At 37.9% G+C, this 21,617-nt stretch overlaps 3 protein-coding genes across 7 annotated transcripts; 1 reads left to right on the top strand and 2 right to left on the bottom strand.

Annotated features, from left to right (window-relative positions):
• Positions 1 to 227: 227 nt before the first annotated feature.
• On the bottom strand, positions 228 to 12,293 carry LOC113575261 (phosphatidylinositol-binding clathrin assembly protein-like). 5 transcript variants are annotated; one of them, XM_027006678.2, is made up of 20 exons: positions 11,868 to 12,293; positions 11,480 to 11,709; positions 9,428 to 9,570; positions 8,984 to 9,059; positions 8,786 to 8,888; positions 8,517 to 8,610; positions 8,114 to 8,225; positions 7,834 to 7,940; positions 6,711 to 6,752; positions 4,244 to 4,329; positions 3,732 to 3,780; positions 3,401 to 3,543; positions 3,109 to 3,206; positions 2,696 to 2,812; positions 2,577 to 2,604; positions 1,874 to 2,006; positions 1,636 to 1,659; positions 1,437 to 1,493; positions 1,117 to 1,233; positions 228 to 909 (listed from the first exon to the last, which is right to left on the bottom strand). In XM_027006678.2, exons 2-20 carry the CDS (start codon positions 11,607 to 11,609, stop codon positions 895 to 897), a joined length of 1,674 nt encoding a protein of 557 aa, XP_026862479.1. In that variant the 5' UTR covers positions 11,610 to 11,709; positions 11,868 to 12,293; the 3' UTR covers positions 228 to 894. The 5 variants fall into 5 exon arrangements, with proteins under 5 accessions (XP_026862479.1, XP_026862487.1, XP_026862471.1 ...); XM_027006686.2 differs by having other exon boundaries at positions 11,480 to 11,683; XM_027006670.2 differs by having other exon boundaries at positions 11,480 to 12,293.
• Positions 12,294 to 12,564: 271 nt separating this feature from the next.
• On the bottom strand, positions 12,565 to 15,913 carry rab38c (RAB38c, member of RAS oncogene family). Its single transcript, XM_027005468.2, has 3 exons — positions 15,422 to 15,913; positions 14,542 to 14,822; positions 12,565 to 13,229 (listed from the first exon to the last, which is right to left on the bottom strand). Exons 1-3 carry the CDS (start codon positions 15,612 to 15,614, stop codon positions 13,065 to 13,067), a joined length of 639 nt encoding a protein of 212 aa, XP_026861269.2. The 5' UTR covers positions 15,615 to 15,913; the 3' UTR covers positions 12,565 to 13,064.
• A 1,129-nt stretch (positions 15,914 to 17,042) lies between these two features.
• Positions 17,043 to 20,318, top strand: rab39ba (RAB39B, member RAS oncogene family a). Its single transcript, XM_027003752.2, has 3 exons — positions 17,043 to 17,372; positions 18,066 to 18,292; positions 18,579 to 20,318. The coding sequence occupies exons 2-3, from the start codon at positions 18,078 to 18,080 to the stop codon at positions 19,003 to 19,005; spliced, it is 642 nt and encodes a 213-aa protein (XP_026859553.1). The 5' UTR covers positions 17,043 to 17,372; positions 18,066 to 18,077; the 3' UTR covers positions 19,006 to 20,318.
• The last annotated feature ends 1,299 nt before the right edge of the window (positions 20,319 to 21,617 follow it).

Genomic DNA, 21,617 nt, shown 5'->3' with positions numbered 1-21,617 from the left:
TAAATAATGAAAAGGCCAGATTCATGGGTGTACAATCTAAAGATGGAGCAATGTATATATTTTATAATCCATACGCTTGTGAATTCTGATTGTATTTATCCCCCATTTAAGGCTTTCTCATTTTAAAGGATTTTCAGTAAGGTATTGGATAGGTCAATATATGACCTACATTCTAAACAGTCAGTAATAGTTAAATATCTAATAAAACAGAATTATACACACAAGCATACTGCTGTATTTGTTTTTAATCCATACAGCCATACCTTTACCATACCTGAATGAAACATTACAAGTTACTGTATGCAGAAACAGCTTTAACTTGTAAGGTGAAGTCCAAAATGTTTAGGGACAAGACAAATGTACAAAAAAGTGACCTGTACACATTTCTTCAAGACTCAGGAATTTGGGAGGCCCACAACTGTGGCATGATGAACACTGACAGTGGTTGGTTTGAAACACTATTCAGGCAATGTGCATACAAAACCGTGGCTTGGTTCAGACATTATAAACATTGATTCAAGTGTGCACGATTACAACAATCACTTTTCCAAAGGGAGTGGGGTTGGGCAGAGGGCTTGACATCATGACATTGTTTCATTCCACCGCAATTCACTATACACCGTCATTCCATTTGCATCAGTCAGTGACATCATCTAAGAGGGCCATCTAGAAACACTAGATTTGACACTTAAAAACTAAAGATAACATGTAAAATGACAGGACTATGTAATGTTGTCGGGCAGGGTATGCTACAAACACACAGCATAAGGGTAAAATGGCACATGAACATGTCAGTCTCTAAACCATTTTTCTTGTCTGCTTTGTCATATTTGGTTTTGGGTTGGTTGATGTTTTTCCTCTGGCGCTACTGTCAGTCCAATGTTCTCCTCAGTGCTACATGAAGTGCATCTGGAAATAAGGAAATACATGTTTGCTCAAAACAATGTTTTGGCAAAAAAAAAAAAAAACAACAACTGCAACCTTCACAACTGCAACCTTTCATTAAACAGGATATAGCATAGGCATAAAAAAATATGGAAAAACAAGATAAAATACATGGTGTCTAAAGTTATCATTATGGTAAGTCAGTTGCTTTGGGCCAATAAAATACAGTACCTGAGTTCCGGGGACAGGGGTGAAGGGGTTGGTGGTGCGGAGCACAGGCTGGTTGTACATCACAGGCTGGGGTGCCATTAAGGGGACTGAACCCATCTGGCCCATGGGAGGAGGAATCTATGAAAAATCAAACCCAGATATTGTAACGGTTTGCAAAAGAAACTGTAGAATATAACATTATTACTAATATTAATGAAAATGTTCAATTCTTCTTTTAACTGTCATTTGGGGCAGTTTAAGGGTTTATGTCAAGAGATTACAGCACACAAGAAATGTCAATAAATCTAAGCAATGTTTCTTTTTTTCTCAAAAAATCCTACCATCCCATATACAGGCACTTGGGGGGTTGTCATTGGAAATGCTACCGGAGCTGGTGCCTAAAAGGTAGAATGTAAAAGGTAGAATGAATATATATATGACAAATCTAATAAGTTAATAAGTTAGTGCATATTAATGGAAAACAAAAAAAGAAACAAGCAAAAAAAATACATTAGAAAAGAAATCAGTGAGGGGCCTTACATAGCCAGTATAAATCATTCCATTCTGCAGCAAATACATAGAAAAAGAAAGGAAGAGGTAGAGAGTTAGCTTGCATTGTACATTTTTTATTTGTACTGAGATAAACACAAATTCTAAGCCACTGTTTTCATTATGTTTTCTCCTTTGTTTCAATTGTGTGACACTGTTCAAAAAACCTCTGATGATACACTGATAAGAGTGCAAGACTCATTCAGGTTTATAGAGCAAATGGTTTTACCATCTGTGGCACAGGGATGGGAGCAGGGGCCAGGTGAGTGTGGCCCCACGAGGCAGTCCCACTCATCGCTTTAGACTGCCAGTGAGAGGCTCCTGCGGTTTTCTTCTCCAGGTGGGTCCACTGCATCTCTGGCCTAACAAATGCAGCATGGAACAACTTCACTAATTCAAAAATTATTTAAAAGCTGCTTAGTCCTGTGTACACAGTACTAGGTAAAACCTAGAGGTTTCAAATAGCTTGTTTTTGTCTCTTCATATTCATGGAAGAGTCTGATTAATGTACATATATTAATCATAAAAAAACTTCATACTTGAACATTAAGTTTTGTGAAAATAAGTAATTGTTAGGATCTACAAAGTGTTCCCAGGAGTTTAATGACAAGATAATAAACCATTTTCTCTCTATCCCTCTCTTTTTTTAATGTAGCTATTTATGATAGCCAAAAGTAAAATGCATTACATCTCACTGTGTTGATTAAGCTGAACAGAGAGCAGACAGCTTGCCATCTAGACCATTATTCAGTATATCACTAGTGGTTATAGTGTGTTTGACAGCACTCTCTGACATTAGAGAAAGAGTTTTTGAACATAAAACAGTTGCACTTCAACTGAAACCTGCTAGTTGGCAGCCAATTTAGCCTTATCCCGGCCCATTTACACAAATTACTACATACAACTTTACAAGAAAATAGCTAAATTCTTACTTTTTGGGTGGGGGTCCAAAGTGCAAATCTATGATGAATAAAACACAAAACATTTTCAGACAGAAAATATACAAAAAGGTAGACTGAATAAATGCAGGGGGAATGAATAAAAGACCTACTGCCCACTAGATTGGCCAAAGAGGAGTCCAGGTCATTAGTCAGTAACTTTCCTCCATTGTGGAGTTGTGTGCCTTGGCCGTGGACCTGTGAAGAGATACTGGGCTTCAGCAGGGGTCCTAGCGAAAAAATAACCTAAAGCAGGAAAAAGATTAAAACAGAGAGAGTAGACAGAGGGGCAAGAAAGAGAGAGTGGTTACTTATGTCCTTCTCTGAACCTATAAGCTATTAGACTGAGCTATGTACTTTTTACTCACCCAGAGAAGTACCAGCCATGCAGAGTAAATTGCATGAGAGGGAAAAAAGGTTAAATTATATGGTTATCACTTATATATGAACATTTTCCTTTTAAAAGTGAAAATTAATGTGTGCAAAAGTCTGTCTGAATGTTTGCGACATTGGAAGTAGCTCTCACCTCCCCAGCCGTTGTTATTGGCTGGTAGGGTGGTGGTCTGAACGGGAATGCTGAGGTTGTGTTGGACATCGAAATGATCACTGGTATAATTGTGCACACTGTTGATGTCAAAGTACAGGGTCACAAAAATGTTATATTTTCTGGATTTTGTATCATTGTTAAACTAGAATTCTTTGAAGTGAATACCATGTAGTAACAATATACTCATTTTAAATTATCCATGGCCACCCCTCTGAATTAGAATAAGATGTAAGCAGCCATAGCGTGGACAGCATGGGCAGGAGTTTTGTACCCGTTTGTGATAGGTAGGTCTGGTGGGCTGGAGAGGAGCTCAGTGGTACCACTGCTTGTGCAGCTGCTATTGGCACTGCCCACAGACTGTCCACTGGGGGAGACTGTTGGGGTCTGCATACCAATATCTTTGAGTTGTACTCCCTGGGGCAAGGTTTTAGAAGATAAATGTATCAATAAATACTTCATACTGACCGGATTTTCTATTTATACTGTCATTTAACATATTCAGAAATGTAAAAGAAGCAATCAAGTACATTTAAGAGAAGCATTATACTGAAAGCTCTTTGAAAAGTTAGACAAGAGAGAAACAAAAGTGAAAAAGAATTCACCTTTGTTGGCTGTAATCTGTTGCTTTCCGCCTCCTGCTGCTTCTCATCCCTGTAGATGGGAAAGATAAAAAACAATAAGACTGTCTAGAAGCAGAGATGCAGATGCTAATCTAAAAAACAGGAGGCAACAGTAAATGCTTCAGATTAGCTCTCCTTCAGAACTGCCTGTAACATTAGACAGGCATTTTTCAGTTTAAGGGTCTATATCATAAGGCTCCTTCGATTTATCTGTTTTTCTTAATAATTGTGGTTTACTACTGTAAATGAGAATCTGATTCAGTATGATCATATTTGTGTAGAATATTCTCACTGAATGCATTATGGGAATCGGTTTTACAATGCGCATCAGGAAAACCCATTTCACACTTCCATAATGAGTATTTCTGTCCTGGAGGAGTAGAACTGAGGCTTCTGTAAGCACCTACAGGTACAATGAGGACAAGTTTCACTGTGAGTGCCTATTTTACTTGGTGAACCCTGTTACTCTAATAAACTGCTTCAGGGTAAAATACCTGTTGACAGTAGAAAGCTCTTTGCTTTTTTTTCCCTCCAGAGAGGCCAGGTGTTGTTCCAGAGCTTGTAAGAGACTGCTTGGGGCCTGGTGGTGGTGTCAATGGAGGACAAAAGAGGGATTTCAGTCACAAAAGGAATATGTAAACAGAGTACAGTATTCTATTTCTTACACAGTCACACAGAATCAGACAAAAACATGAACCTATAGTCCTACAGTCACCACACACCACATATAATACATATGTGTGCACAGGCACACTGAGACTGTCTCTCTCTCTCTCTTTCTCTCTGTCACATGCACAGACACACACACACAAATATAGACATACATAGACACACACACACACACACATATATACATACATACATACATATATATATATATATATATATATATATATATATATATATATATATATATATATATATATACACACACACACACACATATATATATATACACACACACACACACACACACACACACACACACACACACACACACACACACACACACACATATATATATACATATATATATATATATATATATATATATATATACATACACATATACACACAGACACACACACACACAGAGAGTCACAAAAGGAAGGTCTGCATTACTGAGATAACCTAATAGTGTTTATGAGCCTCTGAAATTAAAGGGAGACAAAGCAAAAAGGATTCAGGTAGGAGGCGCTTATACATGCAAAATGTGTTATTTCCCATGCAAGTTTTCTGATACTTCATACACGGCTTGTGGTGAAAACAGAGCTCAAGGACCTCTCAAAGGGTGGTTCAGACTATGAGACACAAGTACTAGGCTGACCTACAAGAAGGAGGTCTTTTCTGACCATGCAGAGGATTTCAAAATGCACAGATAGAAGAAGCCACAGCAGAACCTGGTAACCTTTGGATTCCACCTGGATTTCAATTTAATGATTGCATTGCAGCAAATAAAATACACCAGTCTTTTTTTTAGTTTGTGTACTGTGATTTGAAATTGCTCAGTGAAGATCTTCAAGGAGGGTAATACAAAAACATTTGGAAGCCAAAGCAGGTTATTGTGAGAAAGGCGAATGCTGGATGAGAACATGGGTCATTTGGCAAGTGAAGTACATTTTCTCCTACAGACCATAACCAGTAACCTCTACTGGCTTACAAAAAAACATTCACTCTTCAGAGAAAGGTTTTGTTCTTACACAACATTTGCCTTTCAATCTGGAATGTGTCCACTATGCATGCCAATCTGAGGAAGGATTTCCATGAATAACAAAAGAACAGATTTCTCAGACAAACAGCTCTAAGGAAGAGACAATACAAGGAAAAGCTCACTGAGAAATCTGAAACATATGCAACAAACAACAGGCTATTCAAAAAAGAGAATAAAAAGTAGCAAGAAGTTAAGGAAAAGGGTAACATGGCTGTAGGAGTGTACAAAAGGCCATGATGTCTATCTAATGAGTGTTCATGTGGATATTGCATAGGCCTTCTGAATACTGCTGCAGCTTCAGTAAACAAGGTACTCCTTCCATTTAAAATGTTCTGACATGGTTAAGTACCACTGTGTAGTATGCCAGCCCAAGGCCTTCAGGAGTCCCTGTCTGATGTAAATGAAAATGTCAAAAATGCCGAATGGTGGCAAACTGAAGGGGGAGATGTATGCCCAGCAACCCTCTGTCAGTTGGTGTAATTGGCATGAGAAGCAAAGTCCAGCACAAACTGTAGGCCTATTTTTGCCGTCATTGCTGACTATAATGCTCAGATGGTGCCAGGCAGAGTTTTGTCCCCTGCTCCAGTTTTAAGGCATTCTTCTAATTGTGCACATTCACTGCTCTTCCTGGAGCTATTCAAGCAGACTCCCCTACCAGTGCAGAGATATATGGCAATGGTGAGTGCCTAAAGTTTAAGAGCTGTCTGCAATTGGTGACTGCCATACCCATGATGGGATACAAGTCACAAACAGCAAGTCAAGGGTTCACTGGCACAAACACCATTTAGCTATATATCAATCAGTATTGGAATTAGAAGCGATCAAATTTCTCATGGATTAACCAGTAAGAAATGGTAGCTTTCAGTAAGAAAGAGCAAGCACTAAATCTCAATGAGACGGTACCTCAATAGCCTTAAATGGCTTTCATTCCTAAAAAAATGCTGAGCTAGTAAACATGGCAACAATCAAGGCATTGGCTTTAAGTTAGAGCTTCTCTGAGGTTCAAAGAGACCAGCTTTAGTACCCATTTACCTCTGATGAAAACAGAAAATGCAAAACAGCACATCAGATTCCCAGGGAGAGCGCGGGTATGGAGTAAGTTTCTGGAAGCCCCTATCCTAAAAGTCTGACAGATGAGGGATAAATCATAAAGGAATGGAGTCTGGGTATGGGAGTCTATGGGGTGAGGTGATGATGAGAGTTTAGGGTGAAACCACATGGGAGAAATTGAGATGAAATGTGCCACTAACCTGTGAGAGATCTGGGATGTCAACCTGATCAATTCCAACTTGCTGTGACACAAAAAAGGAAAGGAGGGAGGAGAACGGAAAACAAAATGTGAAACAAAAAAGGTAAAAAAAAAAACAGAACAGAGGTATGTGGAGGAAGTAGGAAGAAATATAAAGGAAAAGAGCCATTACTCCATGCAGTGAGTGTGAGTGTTAAAGAAAAAATGGACAAGTGAATGTACACAGAGATAGACATCAAGATTTTGGAGGTTGGTTTAATGGGTGATAAAACACTGAAATGCCACTTTTAGGTCATGTGAACGAAGATGAAAGACTCATATGACTAGGCGAGAAACATCCAAAAGAAACACACAACTAATGTTGACTTTGAAAAAAAGACAAGAAAAAATGGCATACACACATTGTTATACAAATAAAGAAATGCGCTCTTAAAGTCAACTTTAGTCTGTTTTTGGATAGTACTGCACCCAGTTCCTGAAGAGACATATTACTCAGCCAAAAGAGAAAGAGAAAACAAAATCTAGAAATCAAGAAGGATGTGCTTAGTATTTGTCCACAATATATCTTCATACACAGCAAAAAAATATGCTCTATAAATAAAAGAAAAAAGGTCTAGCCATCAAAATGCAGCACAGTTGCCAAAAAGCATGATTTCTTTGAATGTGTAACATCTCATTTTCTAAACTCAGCGTGTCAAGTATACATCACTATTTAGTGCAGGTTTAGCCATGCAGCATTAAGATATGAAACTTCACAAAAATGCTCACTGCCTTGTCATTAGCCAATCACAGTCAGTGATTTGCAATATCGACAACTGTGGCCTACATTTGGATTGCATAACTTAAAAGTCAAAACACTGTTGACAAATTTAAGTTGTAAGACTGAACACTTGGTCTTCATCTGAATAACAAAGCATTGTTCTTAGTGTTGCTGAGAGGGACAGATAGATTGAGAGACATCTCGCTATCACATGCAGTGCAGGCACCAGAACAGGCAGCATGAAGGGGAACCTTTGATAAAAGTTGAACCGGAAGGCAAAGGGTTGCAGTCATCAAAAAAAAGGGGGGCCTGCATGGTAAAGCCCAATCAACCCATGCACTGAGAGTATTTAGAAGCGTTTTACCTCTGCCACTTTGAGAAACTCTGAGAGCTTGGTCATCCTGGTAAGAAACCGCTTGTATATTTCCAGGGCCTCTTTACACTGATGCTTCTTCATATCAAAATACTTCTCTTTGAAGTGAAAAACAGGGTTTATTATAACAGCTCTTTGCTGAGTATTTCACACATTCCAAAAACCTCTTCAGCATATACTACAATGTGATAAATGATTAACCACTGTAAAACTTTCATATAATGAAAATAATACAAACCACTGTAGCGTTGATGGGAATGTACTGTTTTACCTAGAAGGTTAATGACACCCTCATTGTAAGCAGCAAAGATGCGGATAGAATCCTTGAAGAGTAGCATGAAGGCACCATTGATCACACCATTGGTCAGTTCATTAGAGCTGGCCTAGAGCGAAGTAATACTCTTAAGCACACTTCTAAGCATGTTCTTGTAGGTTCCTTAAATCTGACGGGTTGTTATTTGCAGTTTTAGAACTAATGGTGATAAATTATTGATAATAATATAATACAGTTTTACAACTTAAAAATTCATACGGTCTAAAAGCTTCTGCTTGAGTTTTTTGCTTTTGCTGTAACAATGTATGCATCAGTTTTAGCTAAATTCTGAAATTACTTGTTTTTTCTCTTTGCCCATATTCCAATGTTTTAGATCTCAGACAACTAGCATGACATCTACCTCAAAGTCCAGGAGGGCATCCAGCTGGTTCTGAATGATTGGGAGAGTCTTCATCAGCTTTTCTGTGCTCATGGTGCGCATCACTCCATCAATCCTACAGAGAAGTGAGAGCTTACAGGAGGTTGTACAAAAGAAGAAAATTGTAGGAGGTTTGTATTTACATGTTCATGCCTATCAGGTCCGTTCTCATTACACAGGTGTTAATCACCCCTTTCTGATTCACTGGGCCTTTGGAAACAATCCCATTAAAATGAAATAAACCTACTCACCCTCTCTTCATCTTGGTGAAGTCAACTGCTACCAGTCGATAGGACATTGCTCGCTCATTAAGGTATCTGCTGTATCGTCTGATGTAGGTGGACATGTTATAACCTAGTACAGAATACATTGTAAATGTAACTGAACTATCTAAATCAAATGTCAAGGGAGATCCCTACAGAATGGTCTCATGTTTAAGACTTACCCACCTTGTAATGCACCTTTATCTATGAAATTATTCAGATTAAAGAGTGTGCTTCTGGATGCAAGGTACTGGATAAACCTCTGTTTAGAAGGAAAGATATAAAACATTTGACTTAGTACCGCTTTCAATATATCTATCAATATAAAACATCAATACAGAATGGAAAATTAAAACAATACTTTTTAGTCAGATTACATCAGTCAGAATAAAATAAAAACATCATGTTTAAACATTATAACCTTCTTATCAGCTAAGAAGAACACAGTGTTTCTGAATCTTCACTTTGCTTTATTCACATTTATAAATATATTTACATCTTAAATCCTTAAATTGAACTAAAAACCTTACAGCACTTTAGCACAAAAAAAGAAAGAATAAATAAATTAATTAATAAATAACCATCACCCATGAAATACAAAGCAGTACACTAAGGCAGTTGACATCTTACCTCATTGCCATACATCATGAGATGGTGTGTGGTGATAAGGGTCTTGAACACCACAACCCAGCTTTGATTGGATGTCCTCTCAATCAGCGTGTCAGCCAAATGAGGTATACTCACACTCAGCTCATTGGTGCAGTGCATCAAATCTAGACATTGTACAGAGACACAGATACAAAGAGGGCACTTCATAATAAAGTCACAAGTATATATTGAGGCACTTATACATGGAAACACATATGTCCCACTGTATTTTTGTAGAATAGCAAGTGTTTAATACAGACAAGCTTATTTCCTTATATCAGGGATTCTCAGCTCAGTCCAAGGGTAGCCAGAACAGGCTTTTCATCTGCTCCCGCTCCTCATGCACATTAACCAGATAGTCAAGGGCTACATAGCTTTTTCTTACCTGGCCAAGGTATACTGGGAGCTGCAACTGCATGAAAACTTGATATGGCTGAGGGGGTTGCCAAGAACTGGATTGAAGTCCACTGCCTTATATCCCTCAGGCATATCTGTGTTCTGAACCTGACAGCTGAATTGATTACCTGGTCCTTTAATCGACTTCACTCAGAGGTTATTTGTGAATTTAAGGAAAGCTTATTTTGACTTGTTAAGTTTGGTCCCCAGAAACCTCCACAGCTGGGCCTTTTTTAAATGTAAAAAGCAAAGAATGGAAATATATTTTTTATTTATATTTAATTCACTTTGGGAGACCACGCATATGAAATACCTTACAATTTCTGGTCATTAAAGTATGGGAAAATTATAATGTTCATATAGGCCCAGAAACTATTTATTCATGGTACAGTAATTGAGGACATTTTGAGGGAAAGGTAAACTGATAGGGAGGAGAGGGGTACAATGTTCCCATACCCTGGAACATGCTGAAGAGGGGCACAATGTTCCTTTACCCTGGAACATGCTGAAGAGGGGCACAATGTTTCCTTACCCTAGAGCATGATGGTTAAGTGCCCTTACTCAAGGGCACAATGTAATTTCCACAGTGTGAGTGGAGGGACCTCAGAACATGTCGATCCACTACCCAATCCTTCAGCACTAGTGCAGTTTTTGGCTAGGATTGATTCAGGATTAAACTCTCTGGATTAATATCACCTACTGTTCTGCTTGCTGGCAAGGTTAGTTTAACCCTTGAACTAATAAAAGTCAGAATAAACAGAATAATCAAGTATTTCTCTGCATGAACATGATGGAAACTTGAGGGACACATTGGGGGGAGATTTTACAATGAATTAATTAATGAATAAGTGAACATGCAAACATTTAACATGTAGTATGAGTAAATTGTTCTGGTAATTTAGAATCCAAATTCTAATTAGGCATATATCGAAATATGGTGAGCCTAAGCACCTCTGTATTGGATGTCCTAAGGCTATTAATGACTGTGAAACACTGAAAAGCTCTAGCAAATATAAATACAAAATATAAGTACAAAAGACAATGATATAATGTTATATATAAACAAATAAATAGTTTTGTCTTAACATACCAATAGTGTATGGTCTTTTCTAATGGTCAACTAGTTCTGAAATGACAAGCTCCTGCTTAAGCTTCTCACTACCTGAAAGACCTACTTAAGGCTATATGTTTATAATAAGACACATACATTAAATCAAACAAACCCAGCCAGCCTATATACATCTACAAATTTACGTCATGACATTTCTCAAATCAATGCAGCACTGATCCTTACAATGAGGCCCCACACTCAGTGTTGTCTGCATACTGCTGGCCAGTGTTCATTAAGACGCCTATGGTATACTTAAGGCTTCCAGTACTGGATCCTGCAAGTGCAGTTTGTATGATCTTTGATATAGGCTATTCTGACCTTCAATAAAATTGATATTCTGTATGATAATCGCTGTTCATTAATAATCCAAAAATATTTTAACTGTACAGAATATGTTGTAAATACCGACAGAAAATACACAAGATCAGAGTCAAATAAAGGCCAAATCACTATCGCTTAACCTCGTTACAAAGCGATAATACGAAATGAATCGGTTGACATTTTGAAGGGCTATCTACTTAACCTACAATCAAGGTGCTTCTTCTTGGGTGCGCTGACTTCGTGCGTCGTGGCCTTGCAGACGGCTTTGCTGATGGCCGATCCAGTCATGCTGTGCTGAGCCGCGGCGATCCGGTCCGTGATGGACTGTCCCGACATATTATGTTTTTCAATAAATCGTCTTTCAATAAATGTATTCACTGCAGGGGTGGGGAGTCCACTTAGTCGGTTTTCTGTGTGCACAGAACGGGAGCCTATCCTGATACGGACCCGAAACGAGAGGATGCACTGACATTCAGATAACTGGGTACCAGTAAAGAGACAATCAAGGGCAAATGATTGCGCGTTGATATGATTAGTCCACCGTTACAAATAAAGCAAAAGCAAATCGAAATTTCGTTGTTTAAATGGACCTACCCTTAATACGTGCAATAGGACATCACTATGGTGATTGCTACCCTCCCGTGTCGCCGGTTAACCATGTAATTGCTGCGTGAATAAGACTGATTTCGGATTCCAAAAATAAAACAAGTCGAATCAAAACCAAATTAAGTTGGTGGTTTAATAACGTCCAACTCGTAAGGTAGCAGCAAAATACGGCCCAATTCACATTATAGCTACTGGTAGCCACATCGCAGAATTTGATTAGGCTAGCTACTTAGTATCATTTTCAAATTCCTTCAGCCTCCTTCCTGAAATTTCTAAGATGTTTAAAATGCGAAAGATTATATATTTCTCTAAATGGCAGCTGCACTGTTATTGTTCCTAACCATGCAAATTCAACATCTCGTCGATGACATATTTCACAGAGGAATAATTTCAGTTTTCCTACAGTTATCTGCCGGACGCTCCGCGCAAAATGGCAGTAGCGAAATCAGGTGACTTGGGGCGGGGGGTGATTGGTCTATGTCTGAAAATGTGGGGTGGGCACCTTAAGGTGGTATTTTAGCAATGTGTTATAAATCAAACAATAAATACTTAAGTGCTACTATTCATTTACAAAAATACAATAATCATTAAAATTCCTTTATTGATACATCTTTTTTTCAGAATTTGTTTCCTCCCAATTTGTATTAACAGGATAAAATAAATTAAAAAACATGAATATGGTATCTTACAGATGAAAGAAAAATAAATGTTGAAAAATAAATGAGTTGAACTATTACATTCACACAGTATTAAAAAACAAGTGGAATTTCCTGTTCTAAAAATTCCAGCAGTATTGTGTGTTAGTGTATATTGCATGGAATAAATGAGACATTGTTTAATAAAACTTGAATGAGTCAGGGGAAACTGAAGATGATCAACTGCTGTGACGTTTGGGGCATCAGCACACAGTAGTTCTGCTGAGTTGCCCTCCACCTACTTTATGCTAACCCAAACATCCTGCTTATTCATGTCATCCATCTACAACAATTTTGACAGCGAATTATAACTGACTACTATATAACCCTGCATCCTGGCAAGTAATTGAAGGTATAGATTGCATGAAGCACTTTTATATCCTCAAAAGGATAGAGTTCTCTCTCTCTCTCTCTCTCTCTCTCTCTCTCTCTCTCTCTCTCTCTCTCTCTCTCTCTCTCTCTCTCTTTCTCTCTCTCAGACTGCCCTTTATCATTTGGAGCATGTCAAACATCTGGCTCGACCAAGATCTTTGGTATTGTTGTTGTATCCAGGCAGTGTCACCGTGTCTGGGTCCAAGTCACTGACAGTGCTCTCTTCGTGGGCCAGTATGTGCTCTACCAGGCACTTGACTGCTGCTTCAATATTTATGTTCTCCTGTGACAGAGCAGAGCTACAGATAAGAATGCATTTACAATTGAGTGTTTACACATTATTACATGCAGACTATAATTTTATATGCTGGTATGTAAAGGAACAAGGAAAGAGCTATGACAATGAGACATGCATGCACTTATGTACTTAATAAGCTGCTTTAGTATAGTAACATACTTAATTCACAAAGTCTAGTGTGTCCCATGGATGTTATGCTCATGTTATATGCATGCCAGATAGGTGTAATCTTAATGTTATCCTGTATTGAACGCTTACATCCACTGGTTAATAAACATCACATTTTCTAGCCTGTACACACAAAAAAAATACTTTACTGATATAAGAAAAGCATGTGACTATTACAACATGAACAGGCATTGAAGTAATACACATGTGGCTGAAAGTTATACTTCTTCTTTTGACTACATAGCAATGTATAAAAATTCATTTTATGTAACCTCACTGACTGCCATTATAATGTAAATAAATACATCTGCTTGCTGAATTGGTGCAAAAACTGCCCTACTGAGAGTCTCATTTTATTTTGCATGTAACATTCTTCTTGTACCCGCTAAGGAGAGAAAAAAACTGTAACCTTTACTCTTAAACACCTGCTATATTTTAAGCATGGTGCACAAATCACAGCCAAATCCAAACGAGTTTTTTTTTAGGAGCAGAGGCCTTCAGACCTCATGCAGCAGGGTGTTAATATTTATCTCAGTATTTCATGCCATGCTCTCATGTTTCCTGTTTCACACACTACTGTGTATTTCATTAGAGAAGAGCTGTAAGTTAAAATACGTGACCCCCTGATCTGTTATGTGCTACAGATTCACACTAGCTCTGTCCATGTGTTTGCAGAGGCAAAATGCTCTCTTTCTTACACATACATGCAAACAGCAAACACCAATCTTGAAATCATCCGTCTCTGAGTCAATACACAGAAACATCAGAAAGTCATTCAGACCATTCCTTTGATCCTGAATTGTTTATCCAATTAGGGATGAGACATTTTGCAGGAAGATGTGATAAAGCTCCTCCAGTCAGTTTAGTGTAGGTCAATATGAGGTGAAATATCAGTAGGCAGTACAAATTTGAATACCTCTTCTTGGCTGTGACTTCAAAACATTATTTCTGGTAATCCTACAGGGTACTGAGGTGCCACTGATTACTATATTTCCGTATTATACTGCAGATGGCAGTGACAATGAGACTTCCTTTAGGACCTTAATGCAGTTGATCTGAAATAATTCAAACAAATTTGAAATTTCCATTTTTAGCTCTCTCATGTGCAGAGTTTTTATCATCCACTCACCTTGGCTGAGGTCTCAAACCAGCCCACAAATCCATTTTCTTTGCAAAATGTATCAAGCCTGGGAATCTGGGAACACAGGCCCTCCTGTGATTGGTCAGACTTATTGGCAAGCAGAACAACTGGGACTGGTTTCCCACTGCTGAGAGTAACCTTACTGTTCAAGTCATCTTTCCACTTTAGTACTGCATCAAATGTGGAGACTCTTGTCACATCAAATACTATAAGCGCTCCCACAGCCTCTCGGTAGTACACCCGAGTCATGTTGCCATAGCGCTCCTGGCCTAGGAAAAATGAGAAAGGGAAATTAAACCTCAAATATTGTGAAGGTTATTGGTATTGATTATAGTCTAATAGAAAGCTATTGATAGAACAAGAATTGAAATAGTGAAAGAGAGAAAACTGAACGAAAGAGAGAAATACAGAGATAGACAAAAATAATCCTTGTCATTAGTTTAAATTCCATGTGACTCTGACATTAAAAATGTGACCAGCAGAGATTAAACAGCAGCAACATTTCTCATGATCAAAACACAAATATATGAACTATAGGCAGTGAGTCAGGCAGCAGAAAAGCTTTTTTCACTTACCTCTTATACTTTTTGCCTAATCTTTTGCCCATTCACTCCCTTAAAGGGTTGGGGGGAATTACTGATCAAATAAATATACTCATAGATTTATGCGATTTTATGTACATTTACAGCATTTAGCAGGCACTCTTCTCTATATACTTACATATTTTATCGGCATTACACTACCACCAGGTCACACCAAATCTCTTTTAGGTCTATATTGCAACTGTCTTTTATATATATAAATCAGCGAGTAAAATGACAACCGGGAACAACAGGTTTTGGTATTACAGAAAGTAGAAAGGACATACCAGCAATATCCCATAATTGTAGCCGGATCACCGTCTGATGGTCCCAGTTCAAGACTTTTAGCGCAAAATCCACGCCAATAGTTGCACGGTAATGCTGAGAAAAGATCTGATGAACGTAACGCTTAATAATCGATGTTTTTCCAACTCCGAGGTCTCCAATCACAAGAACTTTAAACAAATGCTCTTGCTGCATAGCTAAGGTCTATAGGTTACACTGCAATGACAATTAATCTACATAAGGTCTAATTAATGTACTGTGATTTAGATTATTATATATCACTGACCGTTGTTTCCGGATTACAAAATTAACCTTAGATGTACATACTCTTAAATTTACCACTTATGAATAGTTCAAAAGGTTTCAAAGGTTATGCGTCATAGCATGTGAATTTGTCTTGTAATAATAGTCTACGACCATAAATAAAAAGTTACGAAAACATAGAACCTACGCAAAAAATAAAGAAAACTACAGGATGTAACAAAGCATGATTCTGCCCCGCCCCCCCACAAAGAAAAAAAAAAAACAACAAAAAACGAATGTGTGTTATTTGTCCAGGTTGCTCAGCTGAGCACTAAAAGACAAAACAGTCAACTCCACACTTCGCATTGCCCCCCCAAGGCTCCAGTAGTCAGAGCCAACCCCTCCTGCAGTCTCGTGCGCGCCGACATCTGTCAACCACTGACTCAGAGGACAGAGGGAGGAGCGTTCACTCCCATTTCCTCGTGGTACCAACATTGCTATTGCCAGTGTGGAAATGACTTTTCTGTCTGGAAACGTGGTATTTACACATTGAGCAGTTCATATAAGTAATGTACTTAAACCATTACATTATTATATAAATAATAAAACACTTTACCAAATAGTGTACAAACAGATAATGAACGCAAAATGTAAAGTATTGAATTAGCGCGACGTTGCTGTTTAACTTGCAAAAGGCTCCTATTGAAACATGGCAGATGTGATAATGAATGTAGCAGTAAACACCCTTGATGTTTGATTTATGAGCCTGCTCAAGATACATTTTCCAATGTGAAGACATTGTGACCTAAGGTGATAAGCTAGCCTGTTTGGAAAGATGATGATGTTCAACATCTATATAAAAAAAATTAAAAATAGAAGAAGAAAAAAATCAAGCAGGAGTAAATTGTTATGGCTGAACAACAAGTGGGCCTAATTGTAAATTAGGCTACATTTTGGGGTCTCTGTGTGTACAATGAATAAATATAGAAGTTTTGCATGCAGGTAGTCCAACATATACCACCCTAGTTTCTCCCATTTCTAATAAATCAGGGTTTTTTTGTTGTTGTTGTTGTTGAATCGCTTTCATGCATTTACTATTCAACACAATTTAACAAAGATTCACAAGATGGAAACCCACAGGCCTAAATGATTCTTTATTGATTCGCCCATCTGGACAGTGCCTCGGCCACCTTTTCTTATACAGTCAAGCTGGTAGACGACCGCCGTTGTAGTAGGACGGCTGGCAAAGTACCTCCCATGTCCTTAATGACCCCTAATATGAGGGCAGTGAATTGAGTCAAATGGAACTAACACATCGCTCGACTTACTGTGTTGCGCCTTTACCATATGTCTTATGGTAATGGTACTGATGAGGGACGAGTCAGGCTATATGATGCTGATCATACTGCCATTTCATCAGCAGATTTTACAAACATCTTTTCATCCTTTATCATGAGACTGGACATACGATTCTACAAACAACTTTGGTGATTTGTAAAGAAAACGTTACTAACAAACACCTCTTAAACGATTGTAGCGCTTAGTTGTTCTTTGCACCCGGAAACTAGTTGCATATTATTCCTAACAAACCTGTTCGGGTGCGCTTGGATGCTTCGCTTGAGAACGTCACTGCACTGCTTATTTTCCTGACTGAAAGACAATGACGACCATGGGGTTTGCTACTGCAACACACTGAGAAGCTTACCTGAGGTAAACAGTCTATTATTACTTCATCGAATACGTTAACAGAGAGGTTTTTATTTGTGTAATGTCTGGCCCACAGGCATGTAAAGGCCGCGTTTACGGTTTTTGCTTAATAGATTACTTCAAGAAAAGCACAAACGATTTGTATTAAAATGTAATAGTAAGTTCCTGTTTTTCAAGGGAAGCCATGCTATGCACCGGACAATGAAGCGTTAGCTACTCACCAAATAGCACTGCGTTTAACGGTAGTGATTCAACGATTCATAAATTAGCACTTTTAATGCTCGCAGAACTGCGGTTTGGCTTGTTTTCATTAGCTTCCATAAAAAATACCGATCCATAAAAAATACCGCTAAACTGCAGTAAGATTCCGGTGTATAAACCTCACTATCACTATCATGGCCATTGACGGTAAAACTGAAAAAGGAATTGTGTAGATTACACAGAGTAGGCTACGGAAACGGACGAAAGACTATTGAGACCTTTATCACAAGACTTTACTTGTTAATGGTGGTAGAAGGGTACTATTTATGCAAGCCATTTTAAAATATAGATATAGTCTGTAATTTAATATAATTCAATGTAAATAAATGTATATTATAAATATATATATATATATATATATATATATATATATATATATATATATATATATATATATAAAATTAAAAACAGATTTTTACCTTCCTTCTTTTGTAGATTTCATGAGATATGGAAGCTATATGGCTGTACCAGTTCCGACTGATTGTCATTGGTGACTCAACAGTTGGGAAGTCTTGTCTTATCAGACGTTTCACAGAGGGTCGTTTTGCCCAAGTGTCTGATCCCACAGTTGGAGTAGACTTCTTTTCCCGTCTGGTGGAGATAGAGCCAGGTAAACGCATCAAACTTCAGATCTGGGACACAGCGGGACAAGAGAGATTCAGGTATGTCTGATGATATTTCACGATCTTTTATGGGTACCATTTGTGGCTGTCCAGGCTCTGTTGTAGCTTATAAACTTAAATGAAATAATGCCTGAGGAAAGCCAGACATACGCACCCTGTGATCTTATAAGCTGTTTACTTATTTTTTAGCCCGTTGTTCCTTTATACAGGGGTTTGCACCACCATTGGCTTATTAATTCTGCTGTCTTGAACCCCTGTCATTGCGTTCTTTGACTTGTGCAATTATGGCTCTCCTCTTATCTTTCCCTCAATGTGCCTGTTTTAGGTCTATTACCAGGGCCTACTACCGCAATTCAGTGGGCGGCCTACTGCTCTTTGACATCACGAATCGTCGTTCATTCCAGAATGTTCATGAGTGGTTGGATGAGGCACGCAGCCATGTGCAACCCCACAGTATTGTTTTTCTGCTGGTGGGCCACAAGTGCGACCTGGAGCCGCAGCGGCAGGTGAGCCAGCAGGAGGCCGAGAAGCTGGCGGCCGCCTACGGCATGCGCTATGTGGAGACGTCGGCACGTGATGCCATCAACGTGGAGAGGGCCTTCACTGAGTTGACGCGTGACATCTTTGAGCTCGTTAAACGGGGTGACATTACCATCCAGGAAGGCTGGGAGGGTGTGAAGAGTGGCTTCGTGCCCAATGTTGTGCACTCATCTGAAGAAGTGACCAAGAGTGACCGCCGCTGCTTTTGTTGATTGACTGAAGTGCTACAGGTGTGTTACATACCTCCTCTGCAAACCCAGTCATATTGTGCTCCCTTAGCTTGGCATCTCGCACTGCTCTTTCTCCATCAGTGACCTCCTGACCACAGTAGTACGTAACAGTTCAATTTGTTAATCACAAGGATCTGTTTTAAAACACTTCTTCTAGGTTTCTTTTTATGCTTACTTTAGGGAGACCCATCTCCCATTTCCAAGACAAATGCAGTGCTTGACTATGTGCAAAAGTCATCTTAAACCGAATAAGAGCCCCACTTTGCAAAGCAATGAACTTTGGAACATTAAAACATGGGCTTTTTTGGCCCCTGCATGGAATAAAGCAGCCTGGAAGCGTGGAAGGGTTAAGACTGCTACAATATGTGAACGCATTGCCTCCTTGACTCCTTGACCCAGTTTTTTCTGCTTGAATATGTGAACGCATTGCCTCCTTGACCCTGTTTTTTTTTTTTTTTTTTTTTTTTTTAAATAAGACAGAAGCAAAATTCACAAATCAAATTCAATTATATATACTGCCCCCTCTAATAAAAATGACTGTGGGATATAGAAAGGGAGAACCATGCAAATGAAAACATTGGTGTAACTGGTTTAATTTTCTTCAACAAATGCATTGTGTCCTACATGATTAGCATCTTCTTCTTCACACATTTTATTTAATAATTTTATGGGAATGTGAACTGACTAACAGTTAAAGAGCCTTGTCTTTTTTTACATAAGCCATATCCTTGGTCACCACTCCTAAAAATATCCAGTAAGCTTTACACATTAATGTTCTTATACCCATATATAGCACCAATTTGAAGTTATGACCACATGCTTTTCTCCTATATGAAAGTTTTCTCACTTGGAAATTCTTACTTTCCCCTATATGGAAGCTCTCTCACTCATTGGGTTAAATTAATTTAGCAAATAATTTTGTTCATAGAAGTTATTCTTGAAGGCCTCAAATACTCATATTCTGTTAATTTACCACTCCTTGACTATTAATTAATGCAGTAGTCATTTTGAAGTTTTAGTTTTGAGATGTAAAAAAGCGTAAAAAGGTGTTAATAAACTACACTTGAGCATATGACAGTTTGATGTATTCTTTTAAAAAATAAGTACATAAGTAACATTTATTTTAGGATCATGTCCCTTAGTACATTTTTCATTTTGAATCAAGTCTTTGAATGCTCAGAATGAAACTCTTTCCTATATACCACGTCACTTGAGGCGTAGCTGCTGAAATATCTTTTGACTAATACATTGTCATTTAACAAGCTGAAATGACTTAACTATGTATTTATTGATCTTGTAAGAAAGCTGAAATGTAATACCAATAAAATATGATTTGAAAGGTTTGATTTAGGTGTACACTTTTAAATTAAACCAGTTAATCTAGAAGAAAATTATGAAAATGACTGATAGCATTACATCATTTAAACAATGATTTTATTTTTAAAAAAACCACTGAAAATACAGCTCCATTTTACATGACATGTATATTTACAATGTAAAAAAATCCAGTGACAAAAAAATCCAGTATATATATTAAAATTACAGTATACTTAAAGAGAACACCTATGCAAAGGTTTTGAGTGAATCTCAAATGTCATGTGACTTGGTAAGAGCTGACACCTACCAGCCAGCAGGGTCTTTTACCTTCAGGCACTTCCATTGGAGACAAACCTCCAAATTGTCAAATAAAGCCCGGAAGCAGACACAAGTGTATAGAACATGTAAATAAAAGAATTTCATATTGTACACACACAAATAAGACCATGAAACTATACAAAAACACATTTCCAGCAAAAGTAATACATAATAGCAGAAATGATAGTAATTTTAACAAACTAAATGTTATTACCACAGCTCGATACATATATACAGCAGTAAATTCTCACTCCACTACATAAAAAATTCTACAAAATACAGATGGGGGAAAAAAAAGTTTCAATGGAAACTAAAAAACTTGAGACCCCCCATTCCATCCACTTATGGTCCATAAGTTCATACCATAAAGACCATTTATAGCCAATTAATTTGAGACTAATCGTTGCTTTAGTCATTCTGCACCAATTCTTTGATGGTTTTAATGTTATTTTACAACACTGTAAAGCAAATTAAGAAGAGTTTAAAATCATGTAACAGGGGTCCTATGCAATATGCAGTGTTTAAGACTGTGTAAATGTTTTTGTGCATGTATGGATGTATACATACACATACACTTCATATACCGAAATCTCACAAAATACCTGAAAGAATAAACAGTAACTTATTGGTTTCAATTCCACAAGGTTTCTAAAATTCAGCTTTAAACAGGTTTAAACTGGTACTTGAGCCTTAGTTCTTTGTTTTTGCTATGACTTCATGTACCACTAGGAACTCAGTTACACACCTGCTCTGTTCTGTGAGACACTTCATCATTTAAAAAAAAAAAAACAGGCATTAAAGACTAATCAAAGAGTTATACTATTTAGAAGAACAGAGAATGTTCAGCCTCAGTCTCTCTTTCACATTCAAAACACCCAGCCACCTATACAAAGATGCTGATGGGGTTGTGTGTTTTTGATAACAAAAAATGAAATGTTTAACCAAATCTAGTCACAGTA

This window comes from Electrophorus electricus, chromosome 6 (assembly GCF_013358815.1).
Source record: "Electrophorus electricus isolate fEleEle1 chromosome 6, fEleEle1.pri, whole genome shotgun sequence".
Taxonomy (NCBI): domain Eukaryota; kingdom Metazoa; phylum Chordata; class Actinopteri; order Gymnotiformes; family Gymnotidae; genus Electrophorus; species Electrophorus electricus.
This window is presented reverse-complemented; position numbering and strand designations above follow the sequence as displayed.